General features: G+C 42.8%; 1 protein-coding gene across 1 annotated transcript in view; it reads left to right on the top strand.

The window, feature by feature from the left end:
• The window catches only part of LOC144772294 (uncharacterized), a 29,705-nt gene extending 8,403 nt beyond the window's left edge, over window positions 1-21,302 (top strand). Inside the window, exons 2-3 of the mRNA XM_078656521.1 lie at window positions 10,617-10,691; window positions 17,504-21,302. Coding sequence (XP_078512647.1) covers window positions 18,590-19,930 — 1,341 coding nt within the window. The 5' untranslated portion in view covers window positions 10,617-10,691; window positions 17,504-18,589 and the 3' untranslated portion in view covers window positions 19,931-21,302. The remainder of the gene's footprint in view (window positions 1-10,616; window positions 10,692-17,503) is intronic.
• The last annotated feature ends 1,254 nt before the right edge of the window (window positions 21,303-22,556 follow it).

Here is a 22,556-nt window from a genome sequence, read left to right as displayed (position 1 = left end):
TGTCTCTGCTACACTGACCCGGACTGTGCACAGCGATTCCCCTGCACAGTGAGACTCTGCTGCTGTGTGGAGCATGAGGTGCAGGCAGGGGTAGGGTTCTATTTTCACATATATAGCGCTTGAAAGCCCTCACATGGTGTAAAGCACATGCTAAAAGAGCACAGTACACTTTTCTGTGGGTGTGATATGGGTGGAAAAGCTACTATGGATGGGGAGTGTTTTGAAACACCGAGTTTCAGACTTATATGTTTTTATGTGTGCCGCTGCACCTATTCATGATTTAGAAGTAAAAAGGAGTAGGTAGTGGGACACTAATGCCTTGGATGGTACAACGTGTGTGAGAGAAGTGTTCTCTATGTTGTAACTGTTTTGGTATTGTGCCTGTATGGCAAGGACTGACCAATCTATGTCAGAGCAAATATTTAGCTGAGCATCAGTGTAAGGGCAAAGTATGGGAAAAGATGTACTAGACCTGCAAGTGGATCCCTACTGGTTTTGGCTTGGTCTCTGTTGGATGTGAGCATAGGAAGTGCCCCGTCATGAAAGGATGCTCTCCTTGGGGAGGGTACAGCATTTCATCATCAGCAGCGTGGGTGCTCACAGACTGTTTTGCATCGGACAAAAATACTGTGGTAGCTTCTGCATTAGGGTGTTGGACTCCACCCTTCTTATTTCAGGCCTGTATCTTTCCCCCATAAATTCTTGCTCTTAATAAGCTCCTGGCGGCCTCACGTACCCCCGAGCATCATGGGGCAGGCAAACAATAATAGGACGGCCACTGCGCATCTCCCCTAGCGGCTTGCCTGTTTTTCGATTCTTGATTCCACAAGAGAGGTGCTGCTGAAGTGACCTCATGGTGCTGATGAAATTCAGTCTTAAATCTTAAAGGTGTTTGGTGTGATAAAGTTGGGCATCATTTCACTTGGGCAGTAAGGAACGTTTGTTTTGCATCAGTCTCACTTCAGTATTTGACAAAGAAACTGGAAACTTTGTGTTGTGACACAACATTCACGGGCATCGAAATGGTGCTATATGCATCTAGGAAAAGATAAGATAACTCTACGTCACTCTGTTTTACGCTGCATTACTGTACTCTATGCCACTGCTCTCTACGTCACACTACTCTACACCACTGCAATCTATGCCAATGCACTCTCTGCCAATCTACTATACACCACTGCACTCTACAACAGTCTATTCTGCAGCACTGCACTCTGACACTGAGCTCTATGCAACTCTACTCTGTGCCACTGCAAACACTCCACTGCACTCTATTCTACGCCACTCCATTCCACTGCACCCTCTGCCACCACACTCTACTCTGCATCACTCCACTCTACACCACTGCACTCAACCCTGCACCACTGCATCGTTCCACGCACTACTCAGCAACACTGCATTCTCCACCACTGAAATGTACGCCTCTCTACTGTGCACCTCTACTGCCCTCTATGCCAATTCGCTGTACACCACTACACTCTATGCCACTCTATGCCAGGCCACTCTCATCTACTTTCAACCACTGCACTTTACAGCACTCTACTCCATGCCACTGCACTCTATGCCACTCTACTCTGAAACAATCCACTCTATGCCACTGCACCCTACACCAATCTGTTCCACTCGACTTTACACCATGGCACTCCATGCCAATACACCCTACACCACTTTACCCAAAAGTAATAAACTCTATGCCACTGCACTCTACATCACTGAACTCTGCCACTCTATTCTACTCTACACCACTGTACTATACACCACTCTACTGTGCACCACTGCACTCTCAACACTTCACCCTACGCCTCTCTACTCTGCACAACTCTACCACATGCTGATGCGCTCTGCTTTACTGGGTAGCACCGAACTCTACACCAAACCCGTCTAGGCAACTCTACTCTGCACAACCCCACTCTACACCAGTGCACTCGGTCACCCTAATCTACACCACTCCACTTTACACCACTTTGCTCTATTCGGTACCATTCTACTCTCTGCCACGGCATGCAATGCTACTGCACGCTATGCTGCGCCACTCTATACCACCGTACTTTGCACCAATCTACGTCAAAGCACTCTACTCCACCAATGTGCTTTACGCCACAGCACTCTATGCAAATCTACTCTGCACCACTGTACTGTACTCCACTTCACTCTTGGCCACTCTGCTCCACTTTACACTCTCCACTCTGATGCTTTACTCCATTACACTCTTCTCCACTCCGACAGTGTACTCAACTCTGACAGTCCACTCTACAACACTCTATACCATTCTACCACACCACTCTACGATGCTCTACCCACCTGTCTCCACTCCATGCCACTTTACTCCACTCTATTCTATGACACACTACTCTAACCCACTCTGATACTCTGCCAGTCCACTATAAAACACTCTACTCCACTCTATGCCACACCACTCTACGCCAATCTACTCTGCTCTACGCCACTCTACTCTACACAACTATACTCTACACAATACCCAATATGTCACTCCACTCTACACCATTCCAGAACACACTATACCGCCCCACGAAACTCTGCTCCAATCTACGCCCTCCTACTCTACGACACTCTCTTCCCTCCACAACACTAGATGCCACTCCACTCTACGCCATTCCATGACACTTACCTCCTCTCTATGCTACGCAGCTCTTCTCTACACCACTCCACGACTCTCTACTCCACTCCACAACACTCTACTTTATGACACTCCACTCATGCCACTAACCTTTAGCCATGCTGAACAGCAGCCAACAAGGTGTACAACAAGCCAATAGCTCTTGCACAGGTGAGATCTATTTCCTTAGCTAATGCTGGTTATTTTATGTATATAGTTAAGTGGGTTACTGCTTTTGACATAGAGAGCCTTTCATGACTTGCAGATCATAAATTACAATCCTTCTAATATAGAACAGTGAGCTATGAACTCACATCAAGAAACTGCATGCAGACTGCAAGGCATGGGTTCAGAACTTTGGTTTTTTTTTCTCAATCTGTTGGTATATGGTTGCTAAAAAGTAATTTTTGGGGTAGAAATAATGTCTTATTAGTACAGATCACCCCGAGCACTGTGTTGCTTTTTAGGTCTCGCCTAGCATCGCTTCGCATGCATTGCTCGCTCTGCGAGATCTATTGTCGTCTGTTTTCGTCTTGTTTCTTTGGAAGTGGGGTGGAAGCTGCACCCATGCTTTTGATTGGCGCACGTCTTAAACACTCGCTTTTCATTGGAAGTGAGGCTTGTTTGTTCCCTCCCTGTCTCCCTTTGCCTCGCCCACCCGGACTGGATATCGGCCACGTTTGTTATTTACTTTCCCATGCGGCCTCGCTTGATTATTTATTTTATTACACCGGCTCGGCCGCACATGTTTACTTATTTATGTTTATTCTATCTGGGTCCTTGATGAATTCAGAGTGGTGGAAACTGCTGACACATCAGAGGAGACAATGGGGCGGCGTGTGCGGGGCTGCAAGGATGCACAGGGCTTTGTTTAGTGTTTGGGGAGGGGAGGGGAGTGAGCACCCATGGTACTGGGCTGTAGTGGAAGCAACGAGAAGGGTGGTGACATCGCTGCTGGAGCAGGGCACGGGCTAGCTGCTTCCTGCAGAGTGCTGGTCCGGTGCCATCTTCCCTCTGCCGGGAGAACAGCTGTGTCTAGCATGGTGCAGGGGCGGCCCCTCCGACCCTCTAGCACTCCCGGGCTCTTCTTCATCGCTCTCTGCGCGGCCATGCTGGATGTTCTGCCTGAGAGGTAAGTGCTTCTAACACTCTCTATGAAGTGCACCGAGAAGTGCCCTCTACATGCAGGGACAGCAGTGCCAGGGGGTGGCAGTGCCCGCCTTGCAGAGTAGGGTCGCCTCGGTGTCAATTTGATGGGACTTGGCGCCTTGGGTTTTGGGAGACTTCGGCCCGACTGCATAGAGCCGTTCCAGGGGCTGAAAGGTCACAAGGCGCTTTGTGGCTTCAATTAGCTTTTCCAATAAGGATTCCGAAAAAAGCGTTGTTTTTTTCTGACTTGACAGGGATACTCTGGGAGCCGATGCCTAGGGTTTGTTTCAACTTTTATGTTTGTTACTCGTTTTGTGTTTGTTGTTAAGGTGCTGAGTAGCAACCGCCCTCTTCCACTACGGCGCTGCCCCCTGCAAACCCAGCATGGTGTTCCAAGGGCAAAGGGCTTTGGGGGGCAGAGGGAGGAAATTCTCCCCAAGAAAGAGAACTGCTTTAAATGCATAGAGGCTCCCGTGGGGAGAGGAGCGAAGCACGCCCCGACCGGAGCCTCTTTTCTGATTTGATTTAAGTCACAACACAGAAGCAGATGTACCTGCTCATGATACACACCCAGTGCAGTGCTGGGGGAAAGAAATGGCAGATTCCACCCGGTGACATCCCGGAGTTTGAGGAAGGTAGGGTATAATTTCAGTTTTCTGTTTAATTCCTGATTATAAGTGTACTATTCAAATGTGAAATACTTCAGCGAAAACACCCCTATGAAGATGGATTGATAGAACAACCAGTGAATAGCATGAGGTGAGCATCTACCCTAGGTTTTATCTATCAGTGCATTCTGTTTACTTTGGTCATTTCTTCCCTTTCACTATTCCTTTCCCACATCTCTTCCTCTACCTCTCCCTATATTCCTCTTCCACTCTCTCTCATCATCTTGCTCCCTCCCTTGCTCGCTATTTATCTGTCCACTCTTTTTAAATAGGAATTTAAAATTCCGGTTGAAAACAAGCATTTGCAGTGCAATAGGCCTTGCATTACTGAAAATTAGACCTATTGGTGCTGCATTATTATTTGCAATACCAAAAGCTCAAAATTTTACTAATGCCAGACCTATTGCATTGCAAATGCTTGTTAAATCCTGACACTGTGTTTCTCCCAGCCATACAGTGATTTTTTTTTTACTGCAGTTTTATATAGCGCAAACTTGGCCCAAAGGTATCCGAACACTTTACTTGAGCACCAGTTGCATTACAAACGTACACATTCATTTTTGTTAGGCACAGGGAAATTTGGTGATCTGCCCAGAATCACAGGATCTTTTGTTGCTGGCTCTGTCGTCTTTTCCCTCCCAATGTTTGTGTTTACTTATTCCCCCCTCCTTCCCATTGCCGTGACCCACACAGCACAATAAATGAACCGGGAGATCAGATTCCTTTGTTCTGTCCCCTGAATTTTGTTGCAAGAGTGAACTCGAATTGAAGGTATCTGAGCGCTTTACACAAGCATACATTAATTTTTTGTAGGCACTGGAAGATTAAGTGATTTGCCCCAAAATCTTAGTATGTTGCACTGTCACCAAAACTCAAACCTGGTTCACCAGCTAGCCATAAGGCCACTGATTCTCCCCATCTCAACTGTTTCTTTGAATCATTCCAAACGTCTCTTTACTTGATTTTTAGGTCTCAGCTACAAATGCAGCGCCATGTGCTGTCGCGTAGGTGTCATCTATTGTTGCCGACTTGCTTAGCTATGCGGGACAGGATAGGTGCACATGCCCACAAGACAGGCTATGTGGACGCGTACGGCTGAAGATGTTAGCATAAAACAGCAGGCATGCTAGGTCACGTGCGTAGGGCTCGGCTCACTCGCTCCCTCTCTCTCTCCATCCCTGTCTACACGCACGCAGGACAGGAGATATGCACACACGCGCGCTCGCACAACACCAACAGCTTATTTAAAATGCGCCTCGGCGTGCTCCTGTTGCCACCTCCCTCGGGCCAAGCCTCGTTATTCAGTGAGCGCGCTCGCACAATGCCGACAGCTTTTTCTTGTTTGGATCCATTTCACAAAGAGTAAATAAACAGGAGGAAAGTGAAGGTAATACCTGTTTATCGTAAACACAGATTTGTATACTTCAAACAATTATATTAGTGTAAAATGTAAGGTTGTGTCATACCTTCGCGGATTTAAACCGGTGACTGGAGGCTGCACACGTATTGCTGCTTCCGGTAAATTAACATAGAGAGCTGTAGTAGTTTCTTCCATGCTTCAAAGCCAGGGCTGCTGAGATGCATGTGCCCGGTTTTCTGTTAATTGAGGCAAATAGTTTTTTCCCCAAAGCAGACGTCGTATACTGGGTCACCGATACTGCAGCTCGGCGTGTTCGTGTTTTCAAACTAAGCTGCCAGAGTCCGTAGTTATGGTGCAGTCTGTTAACAGCATTACTACGGTCTACACATCTGGTCAGAGCACTGAGTTATGGTACAGAACTCTGGTCACTTTTTCTTAAAAGGAATATGTGGGTTTCAGGAAAAAGAGGCCATGTGAATTAAGTTTCCTTCACCATAATGAACATTTAAGCACAGATATCACTGCCTGCACGTTTGTGAATTGATCACAAGCCACAGCGCACACCAATTCCATCTAACAATACAATGGTATTTCTTAACAAATGTTTGCAAACTACTACAGAACTGGATTTCATGTACTTAGCACATCCGTTGGCATTTTCAGAAGTGTTCATCTATATACCACAGTGTTTCGACGTATGTGAAATGTCACTCATTTGGCAACATGCATCTCTGCTGCAGAGGGTTCACATATTCCACAGCTCACATCTGCATCCTCCTTACAAAGATTTCTTCAACTTCGACCCCGGTTTCTAATTACCACATGACTAGATGTCACAATACGTCTCTGACCTTTTACTCACTCTTGTGGAATCAGGTCAGGAGCAATCACTTGTCAATCCAAAAACACATTTTTATTTACTGCCACATCAACGTAGATTTCTCCCCCTTTTTCTAATGCTACCCTCAAAAAAGGAATGACACACTGACCCCATAAAACTGCCCACCACTGATATTCCAATAATTCACTGAAGTGCAGATTCACCAGAATAAAAAGCAGAAATATGTGCAGTTTCAAACTGATTACTGCCTGGAAGTGGAAGCAACATGAAGGGCGCAGGTGCGGGGGTGCAGAGGGGTAAGTCGGTGGAGGCTTTATGGAGAAAAGCAAATGGGCAAGAGAAATAGAGCAGCTTGGGGTCCGGTGGGGTGGGAGCGACAAATAGGCAAATAAGTAACATGGAGCTTGGAGTGAGGGAAGCACCCTTGGGGTGGGGGGGTGAAAGGTATACGGAGGCAAGCGCATAACAGATAGTGGGTGAAGCTCATGGAGAAGAGAGCAGCACAGAGTGGGAAGGAGAAGCACACTAGGGAGACAGCTAAAAAACAAATGTCTCACGGAGTGCTTAAGAAAAAAATAAAAAGCATTTGCAATGCAATAGGTCTCGCATTTACGCTGGTTTAAGCAATTGGCATTGTAAATGACAATGCCTTTTATTTATACTTTGAAAACGAAAACATTAATAAAGGGCATTGTCATTTACAATGTCAATAGCTCAAACTGCATAAATGCGAGACCTATTGCATTGCAAATGCTTGTTTCTTAAGGTATGTTTCCCAGTCCATGCACACCTCCAGACGAACCAGACAATTTGAATGGCAGTACCTTTAACCATACCGACATTGGAAAGAAGTGAACGTGTCCCAACTCTGCCATCCTTTCAGGGGCACCAGACTGGCTTGTGAGTGACTTTTCTAAATCTTACCAGTATTTCAGTAGCTAGTCTAACAAATGAAACCTGGCAAGACATTATGCGTGACCGACTGACACATCCAGGAAGTATTTTATAGTCAGCAGTCAGTGATTAAACAATGGTTTCCACTACCGATCTTCCTGGAGATAGAAAGGGGGCGTTTGGGTTACAGAGAGGACATGTGCGATGCAAGGGGCTTTTAGGTTACAAAGGGGACATGTGCGATGCAAGGGTGCGTTTAGGTTGCAGAGGGGACAGCACTGAATTGGTCATGCTTTCAGTGCTGGATGACCTGAGACTTAGAGCTAACAAGAAAACTCTGTGTGCCCTAGTCCTCTTGGACATATCCGCGGCGTTTGACACCGTTAGTCATGGCCGTTTACTATCGCGGATTAAGGACCAAGGGATACAGGGCACGGTTTTGGCTTGGCTGACTTCTTTTCTAACAGATCGTTCTCAGCGAGTTCAACTCGCGGATCTAGTGTCCGAATCAGCCGGGCTCACTCAAGGAGTACCTCAGGGCTCGGCGCTATCACCTCTGCTCTTCAACATCTATCTGCTGCCTCTGATTGCAGTTTTAAACCAGATGGACTGTAGGGTCTATAATTATGCCGACGACACACAAATTCTGATCCAGATTGACCAGTCATCCATGGCTTACTTGAGAATGCAAGACGTTCTCAAGTTTACTATTAACTGGATATCGGCTAATTCACTAAAATTAAACCCGGATAAAACCGAAGTCCTAGCAGTCACCACAGCTTCAAATCCATGGAGTGATTTGTTCTGGCCGGCAGAGCTGGGGCTTTTTCCGGAATTTGCAGTGGCAGTAAAAAGTTTGGGTGTCAGAATTGATGCCCTGCTATCTATGACACAGCAGGTGTCGGCTGTGGTGGGTACATGTGTTAGCCTGCTGCGCTAGCTCAGGAAAATATCCTCACTGCTGTCTTTCTCTACTCTTAGACTGGCGATGTCTGCCCTGATTCTGGTACGTCTTGACTACGGCAACTCTCTATATTATGGCCTACCCAAAAATATTCTGGCTAGGCTTCAGGTTGTAATGAACGACGCTGCCAGATTAATCTACAAAAAGCCCAGGTGCACTCAGGCCACACCCTTACTTCAGGATTTACACTGGCTTCCAATTACGCAGAGAACTAAGGCCATCTATGGCTCAGCTCCTAGTTATATCAAGGACCGACTGATTAACTATGCGCCAAGGAGGGCCCTTCGGTCGGCTGAGGCATGCAATTTGGTCTGTCCCCAGTGCAACCTTGCGTCTATGGGCGGCAGAGCCTTTTCTAGTACCATCCCTCAAGCCTGGAACCGCCTTCCAGTGAAACTCCGGAAGGAAACCAATCTCCTCCCTTTTAGGAAGAATTTGAAGACTGTGCTTTTCTTAGAGGCTTGGGGGCCCCTCTGAGCTGGTGGTTTTGTGTTTCTCACCGGTGGTGTGTGTCCGTGGATAGCGCTTAGATACCCCTGGGTGATAATGCGCTCTAGAAGTTCATAATAACATAACATGTGTGATGCATAGGACAATTCTCAGAGTGCCTGTACCTCCTCACATTCAGAAGTACCACTTAGACCAAGGGAGACCAGCTCGAGGGGCTTTGAGTCTGCAATGCTGGCTCGGAAGGGATGGGGCGCAGTAGGTGGGGCATCCTATGACGGGGCGTTGCATAGGGGAGGTGTCATTTCTAATGGTATTTATTTTTGCACTGGGAAACTTGCATTTGAATCCATACCCATCCCTCTTTCTTCTACGCCTCCCACCACCCCGTCCCTATCCACTCTACATAATGCCACACAATGCCACTACACGTAATTCAACACCACTGCATAAAACTAATTTCATTCCACATAATTCAACTCAACGCCACACAATTATTTGCCACGCAATTCAACAAAACAAATCCACACCATATAATTCCTTTCCACACCACACATTTCTCATCTCACAATTCCACACCACATAAATCCTTTCCATACAACACATTTCTCATAAGGGCATCTGTTGTGAAAGTTGATGTATTGTTTGGTTGGCGGTGATTGTCACTAACATTAGTCCAACCATGCCACTTATCACCCCAAACGGTCTGGGATTTGATGTGTTCCAATGTAGAGTGGACCTGGACTGGCAGTTCGGGCTGGACTGTTGCTATTGGAGCAGACCAAGAATGATTTGCATACGGCCGAGTCCAGTCTGAGGTGGCATGGGGGGAGAGGGGGATCAAAAATGATGGACTGCGGTGTTGCTCCAGGTAATTACACGTGGATGAGATTAAACCAAGCTTTGCACTCCTCTCCTTTTTGAATTCCTCATATTGTTGCTGTGTTCGCAGTTGTTGAGTAGGAGAAAAAGCACAATGCTATTTTAGACTCTAAAGTCTGGAACCCCATCATGTCAGTCATTAGTGCTAAACCTGGACTCTAGGCACAGACGCAATCACGCAGAGACACGTACACAGACATGGAGAGTCATACAAAGACTCCTTCTCGTGTTCAAGCTGTCAAAAATAAAATACTTAATATAGATTCGTTAGCAACAGTGCTATTATAATAGAATGGCTCCTCGCCCGTGAGGGGCAAAGGCGTGGACTTGACCGTGTGAAATGGGGCTAGGGTGTTCGAACAAATTGTGCATCACAATCGCATAAATAGCATCCGTAGTGTCCTGTGAAGGCAGTATGAAAAGTGTTGTAATACATGCCCAACGATGAGGTGAATGAGGAAATGACTTGATCCTAATGCACAAACCAGGCCAGATGCAAATGCACATAGATGAAAAGGCACAATCTCTGTCTCACACACACCTGCACCCTCTCCCCCACCACACACACATTTTGAAAAAACAGACTGTGCATGGGCCTTACACACACATTTTGAAAAAACAGACTGTACATGGAGCTTGAGGGGGAGGGGTTTGGGGAGACTATGGAGTGTGTGTTTGGTCTGATTCAGTAACAGAGGCCAAATACAAGGGTGTCTGACTGATTAAATGTCTAAATTCCTAATCTCTACAAAGTCTTTAAACATCTCACTGAATTGTTTCTTCTGTCTCCTTAGGCTTCAGCCCTACAGACTCCTTCCGCCCTCTAGAGACCAGCTGTGCACTCCATCGCCTCTGGATTAAACAAAAAAGTAAGTGTTATTTGATCCCCCAAAAAAACCTCAGAACTAGCGGAAAGTCTATTTCTCTCCACTTCCTATGTATCGCTGTTCTTCCCAATGGTGTTTTCTAGCTTTTCTTCTACTTTTATGCACACTTGTATCACTTGCCCTTTATTTCTCCTGTCTGTTATCCTTTCTTCTGCTTTGTTTCTTTTTCCTTTGCACTCTTGTCTCCTTGCCACCACCTTTATCACGAGAATAAGGCCCTTTATTAAAAGGAAAACAAAATGGTTATCGTCAGACTGGCCCTTTAAGCAGAATTCTGTGAGCAATAGTCAGTTTTCCCACTATCCCTACAGATGAACAACGTAATTCTTTTTTGCTTTTTTACTAAAATTCATCAGGAAAGAAATAGATGCGGGAGCTGCAGCATCGGCTATATGGCCTTACAGTGGTTCGCTTTTTTTTTGCAGAACTGCACCTTTCATGTGGCATAAAACCCTTGTTAGTCTCAGGTTTTTGCCTTGCAACTGGGGGTGCCTTATGGCTTCTCCTTGAGCCCTACTTTATTCAGTCTTTACATGCACCCCTGTCTGATATCATAGAGTGTTGCATATCATAAGCGGTTGATACACAGCTGATGATCATCCTGTCACAGGGCGAAGCTAACATGGCGGTTCTGTCAAGGACCTGTCTGACGGATTAGGCTGATTGGATGGACCTCAATTGTCTCGAGCTCAATGCAGGGGAAACAGAGGTCCATATCCTAGGTAAGCAGCCTTCGATTTGGGCCTCCAATTGGTGGCCTGACGCGCTTGGATCCTTACCTGCCCCAAAGCCTAAAGTCAAGCACCTTGGCATCTGGTTCAATGCTAGGCTCTCTTCTGATGGCCAGATTACAGCCTTGGCTGGCAAGTGTTTCGGGATCCTAAGAACTCTTAAAAAGATACTTGGACTTCTCCTGTAAGCCGCCGTAAAGACAGTAGTCCAGCTCCTGGATATGACCAGGCTGAACTATTGTAATGTCCTGAACATGCGTGTCTCACAGTCTCGGCTGACGAGACTTTTGCGGATCCAGAACGCGGAAGCCGTTTGCTGAAAAGGCTTTCCTTTAAAGCAATGTGCTATTGCTACGAGGGCCCTCAATGTCTGCATCCTTTTGCTAAACTCTAAAAAGAGCACCCACTGGATGATCTTCCTTTAGTTTTCTAGCAGCCCAGAGGTAGAACTCTCCTCCCCTTTCACTCAAACACGAAAAAACTGAACTTTCGTTCCGCAAAAATCTAAAGACCTGGTTATTGAGGTCAGTCTGATCAGAGATGTTTTCTTAGCATGTTGTTTGCTTCTAACTTTCGAGAGCGAGACCTTAGCGCTGGGATACTTTGGTAAAAGTAACTAGGTGCTTTATAAATCTTATTATTATTATTATTATTATTATTGAGACTTCCAGTGATTGGTTTGGAGGGTATGACATGCTTCAAATTGGAAAAAGCCTGCATGGCAGACTCAGTAGGGTGAATCTCAGCTGAGGATCTCTGTGCTTTTAAAAAAATCAATCTGTGAGGGGTGCAGACAGGAGCGAGAAATTCGGAATAAACAGTCTATGATAACCCAAAAGGCCTAAAAGGCTCACATCTCTCGCTTGTTTTTAAGGAATGGATCCCCAGTGATAGCCTGCCCTTCACCATTTTTTCCAGGGGGCTCGATAACCCTGTTCCCCAGTAGGTATCCCTTTGTCAAATACTAACTTAGACTTCTTGGAGTTATGGAGTCCATCCTGCTGAAGGGTTTTTAAAATGGCGGTCACAAGTTTCAAATGGTCTGCGTTGGGGACTAAAGATAATGATATAATCTAAATATGGACCAGCATGTTGTCAGTGTGGCTCTAGGATTTGATTCTTAAGTCTCTAGAAGGGGCTGGTGCTACATGTAATCCAAAGCGCAATACTGTGAATTTATAGAGACCTTGAGGGGCAAAAAAGGCAGTTTTCTCTTTAGTCTCTGTTCTCTAAGAGATCCGTCAATACACTTTTTTAAGGTTTATATTGCATATATACTAAGAGTTTCTGAATTGCTCACTCATTTAATCTATTCTTTGAAGGGGGAAGTTAGCAAACTTTGATCATCTTTTGACTGCCCTAAAACCTATATAAAAGAGGATGCTACTTTCCGAGTTAGCAATTGGGACTATGGGTGAAGACCAATCGCTAAAGGATGGATCTATGACAGACATTTGGGTCAATCAGTTAAATCTGGTTTGTAAAGCGCTGCTTATCACCTGTGCGGGTATCCAGGCGCTAGCGACTTCCTTACGAATCAACTCTTCTAGCTCCTGGTATTCTATATGGTCTCTGTTTTATCACCACCCCAGACTCTGTGATTATAGCATGAGCAGTTCTGCCAGGTACATCTGAGAAATTCTGAGAGGATGGACGCAAGGCACTAAGAGCATTACCAATTGAGAGGTCGTCCATGGTACTGCTGTGGCCCGGTGCAGAACTTGCTAAATTATCCCCCGGAGGTGAGGGTCCAAGCCTTTTTTAAGAATATTAATGTGAAAAATGTGGGTATCGGTTCAGAACATTTGCACTCTATAGTTGATTTTCCCTATCATTTCGACTATTTTGTAAGGGTCTTGCCATTCAGCTCCAAGTTTATTCTCTCTAGAAGGGAGCAATACTGAACCCCAATTGTCTACTTTTAATTCTCTCCAGTTTGTCCCTTATTTGTGAAAGTACTGCTCTATCTGTAGGGATTTATCTAGTTGGGTTTGAGGCAATTTATGCAGTTTTCTTAATCTGGATTTTAATTGTACAGTATATTTAAGGGTCCCTGTTTCCCGTTTTTGCAGATTTATACAGACAGAAAACTATTAATTTTCCTGTCTATTTTTAAATGTGGATAAAAATGGAAAATGGAAATTGGGTTGGTTTTTGAGTGAGTCTAGTTGCTGTCAATCATGACTGCCAGGCCAATAGCTGTGCGGATTGAAAGGTAAAGGGGTTAAAAAAAATAAAGGAATTTTAGTAAAGACCCTTAAATATCAGTACATATGCATAACCTTGATACTAACATTTGCCTGTTTTCTTATAAGTGCATATTTTATCATCTGAGTGTGTTTATGTCACTGAAACCTGCCAGGCGTTCAGGCATGAGTGCATATTTATTGGTTAAGTAAATGTAGAAATATACTTGTTTCAGCTTCATTTTTTCACAAAACCCTAAATAATAATGCATAAATATAGATAAAATTTGCAAAAAATATATATGGATAAATACAGACATAAATGTAATAAACAATACCATAAAACCGTGAGCTCCGGGTATATTCCAAAAGTGTTTTGTCATCCTGGGAGGTTTCTTTTCCCTGCATCCAGAGTAATTTCCAAGAGTTCAGAGTTTCCTCCTAAGCAGTAATTTGGAGAAAGAGTAACCTAAACTACTCCGGACTTGGTTGTGAATAACGTATAGAGCCAATTACAATAATTGGTCCCAGTTGAGTCCTTCCCTGGTTAGTTTTAGAGTACCATTCTATTGTTCTACCAGCCCATCAGTTTTGGGGGTGGTATACTGAGGTCTAGTGCTTCATCCCCAATGTGGCAATTTCTTTTGCATCAGTCTGGAAACTGGGTACTCTTATCAGCTAAGAGATCTTTGGGAAACCCCACTCATGAAGATATTTTGATTTAGATGTGTGGCAATGATTTTGATAGTGGCTTCCTTTAATGGAACTGTTTCCTTCCATATAGTGGGTGGCATAGTCAACCACAATGAAAATATGTTTAATCCCTGTAAACACTCAGTGGTTATGCAAAATATAGTAATGAGAGAAAAGGAGGACCCCATCCTGTTTTATGCTTTGTATATTAGGGGTTTTATCTCTATAATTGAGGGGGGGGGGAAAGAAAAGAGTTCGCAGAACAGTCTGCTGCTGACACGGTAACTGGCTCGCCCTTCTGGTGCTCGGTGTTGGCCATCTTGGGTGTCCCGGTCGTGGGACTACAATCCCTTTACTTGATGTAATGAGAGGTCCTATCAGATCTAATCGACTTGCTCAAAAGGGGTTCCTGTTATGGGCATGCTTTCTAAAGGCATTGCTGTACGTTGATAGGTATTCTTTTTTTTGACAAATTGAGCATTTGTGACAATAGGAGTTGATATGATTACAAATCACAGGCCAGTAAAACTGTTCTAGGATGGCTTGGGAGGTTATTTCTAGACTAAAATACCCTGCCAACTGAAATGACCAAGGAAAAGGACTTGCTCTTGAAAGCAATCTGGGACTAATAACTGAGGCTTATCCTTTGTTTTACCCACTCTGTACAATAGACCCTTTTGTATAAAAAAAAGGGGTATATCTGATTCCTGTGTTTATGATTCTCTTGGGCCTTTCGTCGACCGTACTGAAGGGAACTGTCATTGACTTGGGCAGCCTTATAATTTTTGGCCTGCTACCATAGTTCTGTAGTGAAAACAACTGTCTTTGGGGCCTTTAAAAAACACAAAAAGTTTTTCTCTATCCAGGTTCTTTTAAAATCTCTTAGCCGCCATGGGGAATCTGATCCCGCATGGGAAAAAGGAGCCTGTTCTAGCCAATCCTGCTCTCGATTTAGGAAAGTCTTTCGAAGGTTGAGAAACTGAGGGTTATCGGTCCCTATAATGAGATCTTCAGGCAAATAGGGAAGTTCTCCTACTTTTTGTGACTGGTTTCCCCTGTGGGCCCCCTTATAGGGACTTTAGCTATGTTGTCTTCTTGCTGATCCCCATGCACACATTTGATAACAACCTTCATTTGAGGAATTATCTGCTATGGGGCAACAAACCGTAATAGCTGAGTGCCACTTCCTGGGTATAATAGCATTTTATTTGTATCAACATGTTAGCAAACAATAAGCACACATTTTTTAATATGAAGTAATAGATAGAGTTTTATTTGATTCAAGCTACACTAATCCTCTATGGGTCCCGGAGTAGCACGCTACCTGCCGAAGAAGCGATTTGACGCCTCGTCAGGGGTAGTAAGCGCTCTATAAATGCAATTACAATACAATACAATACATGCATTTAATCAGTGATACTCAAAGTACTGCCCAGGGGGGCGCATGCAGCCCTCCTGACCTTTACATGCAACCACTGGGCAGCAGCAGCACTGGGCTGCCGTTTACTCGACTCAGCATTAACATGGAAAAATGTTTTATATATACAGCAAACACTTATTGAAAGGTTAATTGCAGTTACGGAAAGTAAGTAACTAGGCCTCTAACTTTAGGAACACCTTCATTTTTAAGGACCGCTACTAGATATACATGCTTTGCTCCCCTACTTCCGCTTTACTCCCCCGTGGGCATCAGTGTGGCCCTCTGTCACACCATAGACCAAACTTTGCGCCCCCTGGGAAAACGTTTGTGAGTACCCATGCATTAAATGGTCTTTATATAGGCAGCATTTTTTAAATAAACTTTGTACCACCTAACAAGTGCAAAATAAAATTTGCAAACCTAGTAGTTGTCGTAGATAAACTGAACACTTATTTTGATGAAGTGCCTCACAGTTTTGCTATAGTCTGTTATTATTTACGTCACACACAACCAGTCTATGTGCATTCACAACGTGTCCACCAGGTCATGTTCACTTCACTCGGATGTGGCAGTCCCTCGAAAGAGCCTTGGGATGATATAGGCATTGCCTGGCCACTCTCTGCAGTGAACATACATATACCATTATCCTTTAAATGCTACCTAATTCTCTATGTTTTGGTTTTCATTTTGAAAATGATTCTATTTTTCAAATAGATGTGTTGTGTTTTGTTTTAATTGTAATGTTATTCTTTCCCAAGATATACACATGATAAAATGGAAATGTATTCAATAATTGTCTTGATGTGCTGTAACTCACTGACCAGGCCTTTCAAGGTGTAAACTATTATATGGATGCTTTTGTTCCTATTCAGAGGAACATTAACTCATGTTCTAACTGGACTGTTACTTTTGGAGCACGATCAATGCTGATTTCCAAATTTATGTTTTGTCTTTAGTAGCAAAGTGAGCTAAAAGCAATGTACTGAATTGCGGCCTAGAATAATACCAGTGACTGAGAGTAATTCAGACATTCACTTTTTTACATTGCATTAAAAACCTAGGACCTGATTTAGATGTTGGCAATATGGAGGTCCGTCCACTTAATTTACAGGCAGGCCGTCCTTCAGTATTTAGAAAGCGGAGACTACAAAGTCTCCTCTCGCTGTATAAACCTCTGACAGCCCTACAAAGAAAGGGACGTTGGAGGTTTGGAAGTTTGCTTGCTCGATTAAGAGTACAAACTGCCACCTAAAAGGTGATGGTATATAAAGGGTCAAACTTTACAATGACCCCCAGGCAATGGGAGAGCCGTTCCACAATGGGGGGAGGTGGGAGGGTTGGGGTGGGTCATTGTTCTTTTTTGTTTACTTTCTTTTTTTCTTTTCAAAAACAAAATCCTGCTTTGAGATTTTATTTTTGTAAATAAAATAAAATTGAAAGTGTGCAATGCCGCGATGCTGATGGTGCCTCAAGGCACACTTTCAATAAACTTACAGGAACTACCAGGATGGTGAGTCCTGTAAATGCAAGAGAAGTCCGCTGGGCTGCCAGGCATCTCATCTCAAAATTTGGCGGGAGGAGTACCCTCACCATGTCAAGAGAAAGGTACTCTGCCATGGTGACGGCCTGAACACCGCCCAACAACATCTAAATCAGGCCTACGGTATACAACTTAGTAGAAAATAAGTACTTATGTTGTCTGCCGCATAGTGTTCTATGTGTTGCTTATATATTTAGAGATTACAAATATTTTTGCATCCACAGAGAGCAGATTTGTGAACATATAAGATGAAGAGTAATGAAGAAAATACATTAATACTTGAAAGCTGTCCGATATTCAAGAAGAGCTCGAAATAATGGCAAACAGTAATTATAGATAGAACAGCACAGTAAGAATCTTGTATATGAACAGACAAATCCAGCAAGAAACATCAGGTGCAATCCAGTGGCTTCAAGACGCTGAGGACACTCATGCTGCCGAACCCAAAACATTGACATGAAATAATAGCACAACAATGATAAGGGTACAATGCAACCAGTATTAAAAGATTCCAGATGTCGCCCTTTGTCTGAGATAAGTATTAGATAGGTACAACAGTGCTCCACTTCCTAACATGATAACTATACTGTGGTGTTAGACCATTATAAACTTTGTTTCGAATGGACTTTGCAATCTCTAGATAAAGACGATGGGCGTACACAATATGAATTGTGAATCAGACATGTGAAGGTACAACTAAAAAAGCTTTGGCTATGTACATTACAGCTCACTATCCTAGAATGTAAAGACTTTTTAACAAGGTTTGTTATTTTTATGCTTCATAAAGCTATACGTTTTATTCTTTGTTCGCAGACTTTAAAAATGTTAACTTGGGTTGAAGACACAAGCCCTGATCGATATGTTATCAGTCTGGCAAGCTTTCCAAACACCTTTCAACATTATTATAAACTCATAAACCTACATTGCAAGTACTACCCATTTGCAGTTAATGTTGGATTACAGTTAGTTTGTCAGCAAGCACACTAGTCAGTCAGGGAACACATTAACATGAACTATGCCAACATATAACTGACTCTTTGACACTAAACCTTAGAGAAAAAACATGCATACACAACAAACTTAAGAAGATCTTTGGTTTCTCCTCTGTACTAAAGCAGCATCAGCAAGCATGCTCTGGGGAAAGGTGATAAAGACACAGTGAATGCGTCAAGAGTATTCATCAACCATCACAACTGAGAGTTCATTCGCAAACAAAAACTTAAGAAAAGCATACAGATGCCTTGTTTGTGGGAAGGGTTTTAAACTCTCATCATCCCTACATTGTCATCAGCAAAACCTATTTATGTAAGATGAATTTAAATGAGCAAACTGATCAACAGGTCATATATCGAACACATACAAGAGAAAAAAGAAATACATGCAGTGAATGTGGAAAGTTCTTTGCTTTCTCAGGACATCTAAATATCCATCTTCGAACACACACCGGAGAAAAGTCATACAGGTGTAATGAATGTGGGAAAAGATTTAACAGTTCATCGACATTAAAGAGCCATGTGCGAACACACACAGGAGAAAAACCATATACCTGCAGTGAGTGTGGAAAGAGCTTTGCTTTAGCAGGAAAACTAACGGCCCATGAGCGAACCCACACAGGAGAAAAGCCTTACTGCTGTAATGAATGTGGAAAAAACTTTGCTTATTCAATGTCACTAAAGAACCATCTGCGAACACATACAGGAGAAAAACCATACACCTGTAGTGAATGTGGAAAGAACTTTAGTAAATCCATAAATTTAAAGACCCACCGGCTAATACACACAGGGGAAAAACCATATGTTTGCAGTGAATGTGGGAAGTGCTTTACTCAGATACCTAATCTAAAGAAGCATCAGCGAACACACACAGGGGAAAAAACATTCACATGCAGTGAATGTGATCGAAGCTTTACTCAAAGAGCAACCTTAATGCACCATCAGAGAACACACACCAAGGAAAAACCTTACACATGCAGTGAATGTGGAAAGAAGTTTCCTTTCTCAACTAGCTTGAAATGCCACCTACGAACCCACACAGGGGAAAAACCATACTCTTGTAGTGAATGTAACAATAGCTTCACTGATTCATCAAAACTAAGGATCCATCAGCGAACACACACCGGAGAAAAACCATACACTTGCAGTGAATGTGGAAAGAACTTTAGTCTGTCAGGAAACCTAAAGGTCCACCAGCGAATACACACAGGACAAAATAAATCATACACCTGTAGTGAATGTGGAAAGTGCTTTGCTGCAATACAAAGTCTAAAGAAACATCAGCGAACACACACAGGGGAAAAACCATTCACATGCATTGAATGTGGTAAGAGCTTTGCTCGAAGAGCAAACCTAATGCTCCATCATAGAACGCACACACAGGAAAAACCATACACGTGCAGTGAATGTGGAAAGAAGTTTCCTTTCTCATCAAGCTTGAGAGGCCACCTACGAACACACACAGGGGAAAAACCATATCCTTGTAGTGACTGTAACTATAGCTTCACTGAGTTATCAAAATTAAAAATCCATCAGCGAAGACACACAGGAGAAAAACCATACTCTTGCAATGAATGTGGGAAGTACTTTCGTGTGTTAGGAACCCTAAAAATCCACCAGCGAACACACGCAGGAAAAAAAATCCTACACCTGCAGTGAATGGGGAAAAAGCTTTACTAAATCTGCACCTCTAACCTCTGTTCCAGATGCCTTATGCGTGCTAGAAAGGAGAGAGATCTCAGTGCTCCTATTGCTCAATATCTTGGTAACTTTTAAAAATGTTGACCATGGGGCACTTTTTACATTCCATCCATGCACCTGCAGATGGTGATTGCGGTAATTAATTATGTAAACGTTAACTTCCAGGTAAATTTAAATTTATAATCTTTGTAGTTTTGTTTTAACTGACATCCCAATGATATTGATTCATCTGTTCATCCTCATGGTGTGTCACTATTTCTTTTTTGATAGAATTGTCTGTGTATTTTTATAATTGTTTTAAACATGCTTGATTTTACTTACTGTTAATAATATGTCGTAGCAGTAAACAACAGTCAATGTGCAGTGCACACTTGGGCGCAAGAATGCTTTGGGAAACAAAACATTATTTTTATTCCTGATGAACTTTGGGAGAAGCAGTGTGCTTACTAGGTTCAACATAATGGACAGTACCAAACCTGCAGGGGATGGGAGAAGGGAAAGAAGCTTATTTTGAAGGAGTCAAAGCATGCACGCAACCAGGCTGGACACAGAACTGTAAGCTGATGCTCACCGGCCGGACTACAAGCCCTTGCAACTAAGCATACAACTTGTGCCGTTCTCTTGCTCTGCAGGATTAGAGGTTCATGCCTTTCCTACACAGAGAGCTTTTCTGGCTCTTACTTTTCGATGTGTATGGTGCTTTTTATGTGGGTTTCACGCACCAATAATGCATCACCTTTAATCTCAAACTTCTGTCGAGGAGGCGGCACCCTTGGAAGGAAACTGAATGGCTTTGACTAGACCCGCTCCTATGTTTTAATAGGAGCTCAAAGGTCTGTCTTAATAAGGTTGTTTTTTCATGTTTCCGTGCTCCTCGTGCCCACAGTACATTTTACTTTATTAAATCTCAGCAACAATTATCTTTTATTGATTTTGAAGACAATTCATTAATCTTACACCTTAGTACGTTTGCAGAAGTTTGATTTTAAGTTTGTCTCGTAGATGAGATAGAAGAACCATCACTAAATTAAATTCTAGTGGAAATACTGGCAGTTCATAGCAATACAGATATGATTAGCCTAGATATTAAATATACTATGAATTATCTCGTCTTGTTTCACAAATTTCTCCCAAAAATTACCTAACTGCTTGACTCCGAAAATCGCAGAAGACCATATAACCTCCAGGCTTTTAACCTTCCAAAGTCCCATGAAAAGCTGTCATGCTTATGTGAAAATGTTCCTATACAAACTTTTAAACTTTATTTCTGAAGACTGATTTGAGGTTGATAACGCTACTCTGTCACCTAGGAAGGTAAACCAGTCTAAACCAAAACTACGTCATCACTACGATGTCATAATAAGGAAGGCGATCTAGGAAATTCCTTAGGAAATGGTGGATGGTAATACGATCTATATTTCACCAAGACTATGAAAAAGAAATGGTAAGCATTAGTAGTCCATTTACAACACTTTCACCTCAACTCTTGAATTTGGGATATAAATATGGCTTGTTTGACCCTTCAACCATGCAAATCTTTTAGATGGAACAACAAAACCCTTCAGTAATCCCAAGGGCATGATTGAGATTCTTGATCAACATCATCCTATCAATTTGAGGCAACAAGATATTGTTGATTTGTAGTCTATTTGATTGATAATGCTGTGTCCTCTGTCACACATCAATTGTTTGTGGCTGGTTCGTAGTGTTGCATCACTGCTCCATATTATGCTTGCTCCGCTGGGCTTCACTTCTATTGAACATTCCATCATTGTTTGTTTGTTCTGTGTTGTATGTATTATTTGTTTTCATATGTTCTTAGATTCTTTTATTACTATTTTTATTAATACTTCTCATCTCAGTCATCTTTTTCTCCTCTGATTCTTTCTCCTCCTTTCAGTTATTTTTATGATTTTAAATTGTCCAACCTAAAATTGTTTTATCAAATGTTAAACTCTTCAGACATAGCATGCCTGAAGCATAAAGCATAGAAAGATCAATAAATATCTTTCTAGGCATAATAGTCTATTCAATAGAGTGTCTGGTCTAAAAATAGAGCCTTATCTAGTACTTAAAGGAACACTGTCAAGCTTAACAATTTCAGAAGTAACAGCTTTCCAACCAATTTGGCTCATCTGTTGTAGGATCATAAATAGTGACTAAATACAAAACTGTTTAATCAATCAATCTGTAATTCAGCATGTATAAACCTAGCATTAACAACGTTTGAAGAAGAAGACTTTTAGAAAAATGAACGGTCACACCATTTTTCTTTTTTTCAGCAGAGAAAAAACAAAACCTCCAAAGTGACCTTTAACCATGGAGGATAAAATCATATCATTCACATCTATTTTCTGCATCATACAAATATTAGTTTCTGTGCCCAAGTTTAAACTTTTTTGAACATTTCCTGTTTGTACTTTTTTAATTTTGTTTTCAAAAACACAAAATTATCAAATATTTCTAGACTTCATTTTCCCACTGGTAAAGAATTTACCCTTTTCTCGAATCCTTGTTTCCCATATCACAGGATTGATTAGCTACTGGCATCTAGAACAGGGTTCTCTAAAGTCAGTCCTGGAGG

This window comes from Lissotriton helveticus, chromosome 8 (genome assembly GCF_964261635.1).
Source record: "Lissotriton helveticus chromosome 8, aLisHel1.1, whole genome shotgun sequence".
Classification (NCBI taxonomy): Eukaryota; Metazoa; Chordata; class Amphibia; order Caudata; family Salamandridae; genus Lissotriton; species Lissotriton helveticus.
Note: the sequence above shows the minus strand (reverse complement) of the source record. Positions and strands in the feature narration are given on the sequence as shown.